Source organism: Saccopteryx bilineata, chromosome 1, assembly GCF_036850765.1.
Source record: "Saccopteryx bilineata isolate mSacBil1 chromosome 1, mSacBil1_pri_phased_curated, whole genome shotgun sequence".
In the NCBI taxonomy this organism is placed as follows: domain Eukaryota; kingdom Metazoa; phylum Chordata; class Mammalia; order Chiroptera; family Emballonuridae; genus Saccopteryx; species Saccopteryx bilineata.
The window spans coordinates 122,059,224-122,072,540 of NC_089490.1; the positions used below are offsets into that span (position 1 = coordinate 122,059,224).

The following is a 13,317-nucleotide window of genomic DNA, read 5'->3' on the forward strand; positions in this document are numbered from 1 at the left end:
TGTAGAATGCAAGCAACTTAAAAAAATTTTAGATGAATCATGAGTTTTCATTCAGCCAATGAGTCATTAAACTTTAGAAAGTATAGTACTTCCTTGCCCTTTTTTTCAGAACATATAAATGGTTTTTAATAACTTGGGTTTCTTTGAAATATATCAAGAATGGTACTTGCTAAGTTTTACTGGATAAACAATTCTAAGCATCTGTTGAATACTATTAGACCTTTCCTGAGAAAAACACATGATGCTTAACTATATCAGTAGTTTCTCATGTCTTGAGGACCTCCTTAGAGATGCTACAACAGGAGCCTCTAAATTACTGCAGAATTAATACGCTACAATTTAAGTCTATAAAACAGCACTATCGCTATGTAAATGTAGTCAACCATCTACTCATGTGAGAAAAGCATCAAGTCAGCCATGTGCTTATCATGCACACAGTTACCTTAATAAAGATAAACAAAATGGCAGATTCTCTTCAAGAAACAATTCATCTATTTAACCAACCTATCCTCTGAATTTTATCATTGAACTATAACATTTATCACTGAACTATAAAGTAGACAAATATGAACTACAATCCCATTCATCACACTGTAGATTTACCTCTTTGTAGTGACTTTTCAACATGTGGTTTTGCGGTCTGTAAGGCCTGATTTTTGTCAAAAGTTATTGCAACTGCTGTGACTGTAACCTAGAATCACAGAAATAATTAAGTTAGCAAAATAATCACTGCCAAAACAAGTTTCTTACACGTTATTCAGTACCACAGAACAACTTCTACTAATTGGTTAATTTGCCTTTCCTAGTCAAGATCGTACATCAGCTCAGATATTCATACTATAACTAAGCCCAACATGTACACCAAAACTCTGATATTCCAGAAAGCGCTAAAGCACCTTGTGTAAAGGAAAGGGACTGCGGAAATCCCAGGTAAGTACAAATCCTACTGTATGTATGCAGGAACACAAACGTGAGTCCACCTTCAGATAACCAGAGTTCAGAAAAATGAAATATACACATTCTGATTCATACTAATATGTTTAAAATATTTTGAATTAAAACAGTGTATACTGACTTAATTATGGCAAATTCATACTATTAAAACTGATCAGATAAGAGATAGAAATCTTCTTTAATAATAGACTGAATCTTAATTACCTGAATTAATTCATCTTCAGGCAGAGACACTGTAAAATTTACATGGCAAAGGCAGCAGGGAATCATAGACCGTAGTTTGAAATACAGGCTCTATATAATAGAAAATATTAGTAATATCACTTTTAATTTAACAGTTCACAAAAACTGACGTTTTAATGTACAGTATATTATGGCAAATGGAAAGTTTAAAGGATTAAACAAAGCTGGTCCACTTCTGTTTTGTCTGTCCTTACATTAAGAATACATTTTTTTGCCTGACCAGGCAGTGGTGCAGTGGATAGAGCATTGGACTGGGACGCAGGGGTCCAGGTTCAAAACCTCGAGGTCACCAGCTTGAACATGGGCTCATCTGGCTTGAGCGCAGGGCCACTGGCTTGAAGCCCAAGGTCACTGGCTTGAACCCAAGGTTGCTGGCTTGAGCAAGGGTTCACTCGGTCTGCTGCAGCCTCCCCCATTTAGGCACATATGAAAGAGAAATCAATGAATAACTAAAGAGACTAAGGAGCTGCAATGAGGAACTGATGCTTCTCATCTCTCTCCTTCCTGTCTGTCTGTCCCTATCTGCCCCCTCTCTGTCTCTGTCACACACACACACAAAAAGAATACATTTTTAGTATTTAAGCAGATAATAAGGTTTAATCACATTTATTGGTCATAGAAACTAATATAAGAAAAAGGTATTTTAAATTTACACATACACAATTGATTTTTATAAAGTATAAAGCCATAAAATAACTTAAAATATATTTCTTTTAAAGGACAGGATATTAAGATAGGACAACTTTAACATTTTGCCTGATGGCAGAGTAAAGATTGACATGTAAATAAAAATAACTTAGCCCATAACTGTGTAAGGTATTCCAGACAATCTATACACTTTTTCATTTTAAATTTCATGATTCTTAGGAGTTTTGACTAAAATATAGTTAGTCAGAAGGCTCCTACCTTGAGCAAATTTTCACAGAGATCATTAAAGTTCTTGTTCAGGGCTTGATTAGTTAGGTTAAGGCTGCTTAATCGAATTACTCTTACTGATGTGAACATCTAAATATAGAGAGATACGATTGCATGTCATTCTATTATTTTTACCAGTAAATTCAACAGTTAACAGAACTGCCAGATAATGAACAATAATAACTAATGTGCTATAAAAAAGGGGAACATTTTAATTGCAATAAGGATGTTAAAAAACAACAACATACATTAAGAAGAATTTGCTGAAATTACTTAAGCTGTATTTGCTTAAAATTAAAAATGAAAGGTTCACCTGTATCTCAGATGTCCAATTATTTATACCAGGCATAATTTCTGTATTGCAACTATAAAAGCCTGTCAAAACAAATTATAGTTAAAACAGATGACAATATATCATTTATTTTTGTGTTAAAAATAACATTTTTTCAATTATTATAAAAAGTTAATTGTAAGAACCATTCATTCCTTTTCTAAAACTATATAAATTCAGAAAACTTTATACTATCTAAACTTTATACCATCTTAATAAATTATCAGTTTTTTAAAAATGCATAATCAGAAAAGGATAAAGGTTCTAACACCTAAGTTCTGACTTATGTATACTTTAAAACTATGTGTTTAGCAGCAAAGCACATGACAGGATGTGATATCAATAAAGCCTTTAAAATAAAGTTAGTTCCAAAAAAAGAAAAAAAGTTAGTTCCATAATAATTATCAACCAAAATACTGATGGGCAAAAAAAAAAGACAGTCTCATCTCAAAGGTATTTTTTTCTGTTTACCAGAAGGAGGAGGAACATCAGTAAGCAGAGAATGTACATCTTCCATAGCGTCTGTATCATCAACCTGAAAATAGAAAGATTAAAACAATTACATAAGTAGATATTTACTACTCATTTCACATTTTAAAAAATATTATTTACTAAATAGAAAACATGAGTCAAAAGAATAGAGCCATTTTCCTTAAATTAAAATATAAAACTTGAAAAACAATTTCAAATATCTGTAAATTTCTCCACACTAATAATTATAAATATTTGTAAATGAAATATTTTATAAGTATATTTAGTGGGGTTTTTTGTTTTTTGACAGAGGCAGAGAGAGAGTCAGAGAGAGGGATAGATAGGGACCGACAGGAAGGGAGAGAGATGAGAAGCATCAATTCTTTGTTGCGGCACCTTAGTTGTTCATTGACTGCTTTCTCATATGTGCCTTGAAGGTGTGTGTGTGTGGAGGGGGGGGCTACAGCAGAGCAAGTGGCCCCTTGCTTGAGCCAGCGACCTTGGGTCCAAGCTGGTGAGCTTTGCTCAAACCATTGAGCCTGTGCTCAAGCTGGCGACCTCGGGGTCTCGAACCTGGGTCCTCTGCGTCCCAGTCCGACGCTCTATCCGCTGTGCCATAGCCTGGTCAGGTTAGTGCCTTTTTTTTTTTTTTAATGAGCCTGTTCTCAATCCTCGATGATGGCATATTTCCAAAGAAGATATTAATCTTCTTTGATAAGCAATCTCTATTTGTGTAAATAAATATAATGCAATTAGAAAAACACAATCTTTTTTATTAAATATACAATGGCTTTAAAACAAAATTCTGTAGGGATAAATTTAAAGGCATGTCTAAAGAAATAAGTTCAAATCCTATTTTTCTTATATCACAGTATTCCATTATGACTACTAAAGAGAGAAAATACCCAACTGGACACATACTGACATTGACCTATATATCAAAGGTGTAAGTCCTGACTCACACTCTGAGCTTCCACTCACATCACTGCTGGGACTTCCAGAACCATTTTCAGGTTCCCTTTACCTTAGCTATCCACAGTCACGGCCACACCTCAGTGCTACACTCCAAATCCTGCCACACCCAGCTCTCCAGCATTCTCCAACTACCATCCTGTCCTTCAGTCTTTTCTCTTACTGAATCTGCACTTTGCCTCCCTGTCTTCTACCCACATTTGAAGCACTTCTGTTCCCTACTTAGGATTCCAGGACCAGAAATGTCAATGGTGCTTTCGATCAAACTTCAGGTAATGCTAAGAATCACGTGAAGAGTTTGTTACACAGATTCCTGGGCCCCATCTTGAACTTTTCAGTTAGTAGGTCTGAAGTAAGGGTCCCAGAATCTGTATTTCTTACAAGAACCCAGTCAGTGCCAACATTCCAGGCACTCACAGCCCACTCTGAGGGGCACTACTCTAAACAGTACCCTGGGTCCTTTTACCTCCTTAACCTGGCATATTCTACACCAATTTTCATTATTTTTCCATTCTCAGCCCATAAAAAAAAATGAGAAAAAGCACACATCCACACAGTTTAAGTTTTCTACAAATTAACACTCTTATCGCAGTTAAGCCTTGTGCATCTCCCAGGACTGACAACCTGATCACATGCACAGGCACTGTTCTAGACTCTTCAGAACTCCAATCACATTCCAGTACAACTCCACCATCAGTTACTGCTTCACTGAGATCAAGGCAGCTGCTTTTTCTTTCAACTGGTACCTTACTGGAACATTTCTGAGCATCTTCATTTACTTCTTTTTCCTTCAATATCAAAGGAATCTAGCCCTTTCAAAGCTCTAGAACGGAGGGCAGGGGGAGCAAATTTGTTGAGGAAGAAGAAGCACCATGAACCTTTTGTGCCACTTTTATTTTCCAGAAAAGCTAGTTCTGAGTGTATTTTTATAATCAAAGTTCAACGACAGCCTCTGAATTCAGCAAGAAAACACTACAATCTGAATTCACAGTGCCTATATCATTAAATGTAAAAATATTATAAAGTAAAATGTTGTAACAAATAAAGAAGGTAATTATAGTAAGTAAAAGAATAGCACTAAAATTTCTTAATTAAATTCATTCAAGTTTACAAAAAATAGGTCAAAAGTTTAATATTATTTTAATTTTCTTTTAACCCATATATTAATTTTTCCAGACCCACCTGCATTATTATAACAATCTTCTGGTGTTGAACAAAAAATATATTATCAAGTTCTGATATTCTCAAGTTTACTGTAATTTCTATAATAAAATATTTTTATACACATATAACTTGTAATGATACAAAAAAATCACATCTATTTAGGATTGATTGTTAAAGTACACATCTAAAAAAATTCAGAAATTAGTCCATTACAATACCTCTAAAACAAAAGCATCTTTCTTCCCATGTGAAAGGTCCAGTTCTGTAACTTCATCAGAGCTTTCTGATTGAGATCTTAACAGTCTCGAGCGTTGTCGAGGTTCTGGGATTGGTGATCCTATAATCTCTTCAGATATCTCCTAAAAGAAATATAATTGCTTTGTATTATGTAAGACCGTATTTCTCAGGGTCTTTTTTTTAAACTGGTCTTTTTTAAAAAAAAAAATTGAGGTATAATTGACATGTTATAGTAGTTTCAGGTGTACAACACAATGATTTGATATTTGCATACTTAGGTTTGGTTTTAAATTTTTACATTAACAGACAACTACCTGTGAGCGGAAGCCTATAAAATATATTTAAAGTCTATATTTAATTAAAAGCTTTATGACAAATTAACCTTTTATAGAGTATGTATATATGTATATAGATGTTTCCTTTGATAACAGCAGCCTTGACACACTAATTCAAAAACATATATATATATATCATAGACATAGCAAGGCATTACTGACAACTAAGGTACAAAGAGGAAACTACAATGAGTAGGGAACTGGCAGTCCTTCCAGCTTAGAAGGCATTTTCTGCTCAGTATTTAAAAGTCCTAATAAGTCCATAAAGAATTAAAGATTTATGTCTGCAAATATGATTCTACTCTTTTTTATCTTTTTTTTTTTTTTTTTTTTTAGGTGAGAGGAGGGAAGATAATGAGGCAGACTCCTGCATGCACCTGACCAGGATCCACCCGACAACCCATTGGGGCCAATGCTCAGATACTGAGCTATTTTTAGCACCGAGGCTGATGTACCACGATAGAACTATCCTCAGTGCCAGGGGCCAAGCTCGAACCAGATGAGCCACTGGCTGCAAGAGCAGAAGAGGGAGAATGGGGAGAGGGAGAAGGGAAGAAGCAGATGGTTACTTCTCCTGTATGCCCTGACTGGGAATCAAACCTGGATGTCCTTATGCAGGGCCAATGCTCTATTCACTGAACCACCGGCCGGGGTCTTATATCTTTTCTTATCCAGTGGTAATTTTTCAAATCTCCACATAGTAAAATGAGAAACACAATAAGTGTATGTGTGTGTGTATACCTAACACATATATTACACATGTATTTGCTCTGCAACTTATTAAGCTAAATAAACTTTGGTAGTTATAATAGTTATCTTTTTGAGGTCAGTGTATGATGCACTCCTACATGGGTTCATCAGCTTTTTCGATTAGATAGCTAAAAATCAGTGCTAAGTAGAGGTTCTAAATATCTGCTCACAACAAGAAATACTGGGAGAATGTGGACATGTAAGCACAAACGCAAAAGGCAAAGCTAATTGTCAGTGTAACAGATCTATCTTTTTAAAAAAAAAAAAACAAGAAAGTTATAAGAAAAAGCTTTTCAAAAATGTAGTTTTAAATGTTCATCACTAACGCATACCCTATGAAAGACTACTACCACCCAGTTTCATAACACACTAATCTATGGAGTACTTTCATACCCATTTATCTTGTTTGCACTCCAATTAACCTGTCCTGTATAAATCTGACAGGGTGCCTACAATAATGAATACAATTCTTAAATATAGTGGTCAGAGCGAGCCTTCCTGAAAAAGGAGACATTAAGCATAGATGTAAAGGGAAGTAAAAGAATAAGTAATGAGAAGAGCAAATGTAAACAGTGGGGAATAAATCTTTAATGTCCAAAATAAGATAACCTAAAAATATACTAATACCTAAAAAATAACTTCTGTATTCACAATATAGATTTATTTACTTACTGGAGGATTGACTTCATATAACTCTTTGTTCTTGGCAATCGTGTCATTTATCTTCTTTTGCATATGAGAGATATGCTGTTCGTAGGAGCCATCATTGGGAGTCTTCCCAGCAATCTGAATTCCACTAGGCGTTGGTAACGCTGCTAAATATACACCTGTGGCCGACTTGTAAAAACAACGGGGAGATTAAAAAAAAAATTTAAAGACTAGTTCTCAAGGTTTCAGAGTTAGGAATACGGTCTTTGCCCTGCAGGAAAAAGATAATTAGCATGAGTGGATGCACATGCCACATGTGGAAGGCTCCAGCAAAACGAAACTGGTCACAAGAGTTGGTGGCTTCCAGTGAGGACCGGGGTAGTGGAGGACAGCAGTGACAAGATTTACTTTTCACTGCATATCCAACTGTACTATAAAATTTTTATCTTGTGATTGTAAAAATTAAGTTGCACTGAAAAAGTTCAGAAGAAAGATGAAAAGATGTTAAAAGTAAGTTTTCATGAGTAAATAGATAACTTATCTTTTCTGTAGCAAAAGTAAAATGAAACTTTGCACAGCTAGTGAAGAAACTGAAGTGCACACAGAAACTTACTCAAGACCACATTGTCAAGAAATGTTTAGAAGAGATTGAATCTGTTCCTCACTCCAAAACCCAAGCACTTCTCACTATACCATGCTAACTCCATCATTACCAGGAAAGAAAACTTTACTTGACACAGACCTATTTTAAATGTTTAATGAAATAAATATTAATTTCTCTGACCCTATAGCAATATTATATGCCATTAGTACTGGAAATTATGGGAAATACAAAATATATACACATTCCACAAACCTATGTGCATTTATTTATTTATTTATTTTTATTTATTTATTTTTTTCATTTTTCTGAAGCTGGAAACAGGGAGAGACAGTCAGACAGACTCCCGCATGCGCCCGACCGGGATCCACCCGGCACGCCCACCAGGGGCGATGCTCTGCCAACCAGGGGGGTGCTCTGCCCATCCTGGGCGTCGCCATGTTGCGACCAGAGCCACTCTAGCGCCTGAGGCAGAGGCCACAGAGCCATGCCCAGCACCCGGGCCATCTTTGCTCCAATGGAGCCTTGGCTGCAGGAGGGGAAGAGAGAGACAGAGAGGAAAGTGCGGCGGAGGGGTGGAGAAGCAAATGGGCGCTTCTCCTGTGTGCCCTGGCCGGGAATCGAACCCGGGTCCTCCGCACGCTAGGCCGACGCTCTACCGCTGAGCCAACCGGCCAGGGCCTGTGCATTTATTTTTAAATATACTTATATAAAGAAAGCAAAAAAACACACAGAATTATAAACATCAAAATGTTAACATCAAAGGAATAAAATGTGGAAATACTATTTTTTTAACTCTGTATATTTATGTATTTTGAATTGAGTTGATTATTATTTTGAAATTAATCAACTGTCAATTGTATAGAAATCCATCCTTAAAAGTGTATGATGCTCTATCCAGTCATCTATTGATGGGCTTTTTGGTTGTTTCCATGTCCTGGCGACTGTGAACAATGCTGCAATGAACACGGGGCTGCATGTGTCTTTACGTATCAATGTTTCTGAGTTTTTGGGGTATATACCCAGTAGAGGGGTTGCTGCGTCATAAGGTAGTTCTATTTTCAGTTTTTTGAGGAACCACCATACTTTCTTCCATAATGGTTGTACTACTTTACATTCCCACCAACAGTGTATGAGGGTTCCTTTTTCTTCACAGCCTCTCCAACATTTGCTATTACCTGTCTTGTTAATAATAGCTAATCTAACAGGTGTGAGGTGGTATCTCATTGCAGTTTTGATTTGCATTTCTCTAATAACTAAAGAAGATGAGCATCTTTTCATATAGAAGATGTGGCACATATACACTATGGAATACTACTCAGCTATAAGAAATGATGACATCGGATCATTTACAGCAAAATGGTGGGATCTTGATAACATTATACGAAGTGAAATAAGTAAATCAGAAAAAACCAGGAACTGCATTATTCCATACATAGGTGGGACATAAAACTGAGACTAAGAAACATTGATAAGAGTGTGGTGGTTACGGGGGGAGGGGGAAGAGGGAGAAGGAAAAGGGAAGGGGGAGAGGCACAAAGAAAACTAGATAGAAGGTGACAGAGAACAATCTGACTTTGGGTGATGGGTATGCAACATAACTGAACGACAAGATAACCTGGACATGTTATCTTTGAATATATGTATCCTGATTTATTGATGTCGCCCCATTAAAAAAATAAAATTATTAAAAAAATTTAAAAAAAAGTGTATGATGCTCTATGATGAAGTCTGTGTAGAAAATGAAATTGATCCTTGGAAGGTCTCCATCCTGGCTTGCTCATTAGTGTCCATGACTGCACCTAGGACCCAGTTTCTGATGCTCAGCCTCAGAATAAATACCCTCTGTGCCATATGAAGCTTTAGTGTACTCTCACACTTTTTCACTGAAATTGCTAATGAGGCAACAGCCCAGAACAGCTAACATAGACTCTAGTACTAGACAGTCATGGGTTTGAACTCCAGTTGTACTACGTGTAATGTATCACTTTGTACAAGTTCAACCTATCACAGCATCCATTTTCTCCTCTTGTAAAGATAATACTCATTTCTTCTGCAATAGCACAGTGCCAGACACCCAGTAGCTCTTATCAGAGATTAACTGTCATGAAAACTACTCTTGGGACCTTGAGATTTAAGTGCACAAGCTTAAACACGAAGATCAAAATCACAAACAGCTCTAACTAGTGTCAGTAGTGATCAGAAAAAAAAGATGAGTAAGAATCAGATAAGGCAGTATTTGAGGCAGGTACTAAAGAATTATACCAGGATCACAATATAGCTTTCTGGGCCTCAAGCATCAGAAATGTTTGATACAGTTGGCACAGAGTTCCTTTGTGTGTGTGTGTGTGTTTGTGTGTAACAGAGACAGAGAGACAGAATGAGGGTCAGATAGGAACAGACAGACAGAAAGGGAGAGAAGCATCAGTTCTTCTTTGCAGCACTTTAGTTGTTCATTGATTACTTTCTCATATGTGCCTTGACCGGAGGTCTATAGCAGAGAAACTGGCCCCTTGCTCAAGCCAGCGGCCTTGGGCTCAAGCCAGCGACCTTGGGGCTGAAGTCAGCAACCACGGAGTCATGTCTATGATCCTACACTCAAGCCAGTGACCCCGCACTCGAGCTGGTGAGCCCACACTCAAGCCAGGGACCTTGGGATTTTGAACCTGGGTCCTCTGTGTCACAGTCCGACCCTCTATCTGCTGCGCCACCATCTGGTCAGGCAGCACAATGTTTCTTAAGCCTCTGAATATGAATCAAGCTCTTAGTTTCCATAGATACCCACCAGTAACTACAGTTTTGTATTTAGTCCAATATACACATTTCTGTTAAGTCTTCACTAAGCATGTGAGGTTTTCTTTGAAATACATATTTTTTCCATTGATTTGAGATAGAGAGAAAGGGGAAGGGGGAAGAGAAAGAAGCATCAGCTCGTTGTTCCATTTAGTTGTGCGATCATTGGTTGCTTCTTGTATGTGTCCTGACCAGGGATTGAACCCATGACTTCATTGCTCTGGGACAAGGCTCTACCCACTGAGTCCCAGCTAGGGTAGCATGTGAGTTTTTAGATGAATAAATTATAATAAGTACTTTTCCCCCAAGTTAATATAAATATCAAATATTTGAATATAACTCAGATTACTTTCATTAATCATTACAAATTCCTCTAGTTAAAAAATTGTGATTCTAGCCTGACCAGGCAGTGGCGAAGTGGATAGATCATCAGACTAGGATGCGGAGGACCCAGGTTCAAAACCCCAAGGTCACAGGCTTGAACGTAGGCTTGGGTGTGGGATCAAAGACATGAACCCATGGTCACTGGCTTGAACCCAAAGGTCACTGATTTGAAGTCCAAGGTCTCTGGCTTGAGCAAGGGGCTACTCACTCTGCTGTAGCCCCCCCCGGTCAAGGCACATGAGAAAGCAATCACTGAACAACAAAGGTGCTGCAATAAAGAACTGATGCTCCTCATCCCTCTCCCTTCCTGTCTGTCTGTCCCTATCTGTCCCTCTCTCTGACTCGCTCTCTGTCAAAAAAAAGTGGCCCTGGCCGGTTGGCTCAGCGGTAGAGTGTCAGCCTGGCGTGCAGGGGACCAGGGTTCGATTCCCAGCCAGGGCACATAGGAGAAGCGCCCATTTGCTTCTCTACCCCCCCCCCTTCCTCTCTGTCTCTCTCTTCCCCTCCCGCAGCCAAGGCTCTATTGGAGCAAAGATGGCCCGGGCGCTGGGGATGGCTCCTTGGCCTCTGCCCCAGGCGCTAGAGTGGCTCTGGTCGCGGCAGAGCGACGTCCCAGAGGGGCAGAGCATCGCCCCCTGGTGGGCAAAGCGTCGCCCCTGGTGGGCGTGCCGGGTGGATCCCGGTCGGGCGCATGCGGGAGTCTGTCTGACTGGACTGTCTCTCCCTGTTTCCAGCTTCAGAAAAATACAAAAAAAAAAAAAAAAAAAAAGTGATTATATAATTAGTTCATCATAATCTCATGCACTCATCCCCTACATACAGAAATGTCCATATTTTCTCTTATAGAAAACGAGGATAGTCACCCCATTAAAAAAAATAAAATTATTAAAAAAAAAAAAGAAAAGAAAACGAGGATAAAGCAAGAAACTTAGCATTTTATGTACAAATGCATACTGAGAAAAAGAATTCAAGCTCCATAAATTTCTTAAGTTAAATTTCTATGCATATCTTAGAAAGATGGCAGAGAATTCCAATGTAAAAAGTGACAGTGACATAGATAGAAATTCTGGCTTGCAAAGTATCTAGAATATGAGAGGATTTCCATAGAATTGTTGCTCAGATTCCAGCTGATGCAGACATCCAGTTCTCTGGGTCTCATATTTACAAAGGCAGCTCTTGCTTTCACCATTAACAACTTGCTAGTCAAGAATTTGTTTCTAACCAGCGAAGGTAAACATGGAGCTGAAATAAAGACCTTTTCCCTGCCTCACAATTTACCAACACTTAAGAAACACATATTTTACTGCATATTCTAGTCTTCTGACAACAGGTGTACATTTATAATGAAATATTATTCTCTGCCCAATAGTCAATGTCTCACAGGTATGGCTTTCCTTTCTCCATCAATACTAAAGATTATTTTAGTCCTCCCCCTATGGAGTGACTCTGACCTCAAAGGACATCTGGTAATGTCTGAAGACACGTTTTGTTGTCACACTTGAGGGAAGTTATTAGCATCTAGTGGGCAGAGGCCAGGAATGCTGCTAAACACCCGCCGAGGAATGAGACAACCCACTACAACAAGTGTTATCCAGCCCCAACCCTCAACAGTGCCAAGAATGAAAAGCCCTGCTTTAACAATGTGACCACTATAAAGTCCAGCACAATGCTGGCCAACTTACTAAACAAGTTGCACGTGATAATTTTTAGAAATCGAACTATTGATGTTATGATCAGAATATAAAAATATAATGATAACATAAATATCAATCAATAGACAGATATTTTATATGGTCATTTATTTATTTAAAATAATAATTTTATAAATCAAGATAAAGCATTTGAAAGCCTATCGCCAGATTTGTTACTTCTTATGTCTCCGACCCTTAAGTCTTGATGCACATTTCTTTACACAAGTCTTTTTAAAAGACTCTTTGAACCACATAAAACAGAATCTTCTACAGCTACAGAAATTGCAAAAACAAAAACAAAACCTGTGAACTTACCGCCAAGCCTGTCAACATATTTTCACCCACTGTGATCTGAATTCTTAGTCCAAATAAAGCATTCATTCCCTTGAGTTTTAGTTTATTCATTAGCTGCGTATGCACTTCATATTCCATAAATGGCAACAGATTACTGATAGATGTGGCATTTGCTTCTGCTTGTGCTTTCTTTTTTAAGCGACATAACCTGTTAAAAAATAATTTAGTTAGTGGATGGCATTCTTGGTACTATCTTAAGACATGTCCAATTTTTAAAACTTTCTAAGAGTATGCTTGAGAAAATATTTACTTGTTTCAAATGTGCTTAATTAAGTTATATCAATAATCTCTCTGCCATTTATTGCTTGTTTTTGCTAAAAATCTATTTCAACAAACAAAAAGGAAAATATCTCAAAATCTCTAGAAGTGAAATACTGATCAAAATCACAAGAGACAGTAATTTAAAATCCTAGTTTTCATAACTCAATGTGATTATATGATGAATAGATAGTAGAGGGAAATGTTAATTTGCTC

General features: G+C 37.5%; 1 protein-coding gene across 15 annotated transcripts in view; it reads right to left on the minus strand.

Moving 5' to 3' along the window:
• C2CD5 (C2 calcium dependent domain containing 5) overlaps positions 1–13,317 on the minus strand; it is a 104,112-nt gene that overhangs the window by 21,507 nt on the left and 69,288 nt on the right. For all 15 annotated transcript variants that reach the window (XM_066264735.1, XM_066264729.1, XM_066264721.1 and 12 more), the window contains 8 exons: positions 12,805–12,991; positions 7,045–7,209; positions 5,269–5,409; positions 2,915–2,978; positions 2,426–2,487; positions 2,104–2,202; positions 1,159–1,248; positions 604–691 (listed from right to left, as the gene is read on the minus strand). In XM_066264735.1, the coding sequence (XP_066120832.1) occupies positions 604–691; positions 1,159–1,248; positions 2,104–2,202; positions 2,426–2,487; positions 2,915–2,978; positions 5,269–5,409; positions 7,045–7,209; positions 12,805–12,991 (896 nt within the window). The remainder of the gene's footprint in view (positions 1–603; positions 692–1,158; positions 1,249–2,103; positions 2,203–2,425; positions 2,488–2,914; positions 2,979–5,268; positions 5,410–7,044; positions 7,210–12,804; positions 12,992–13,317) is intronic.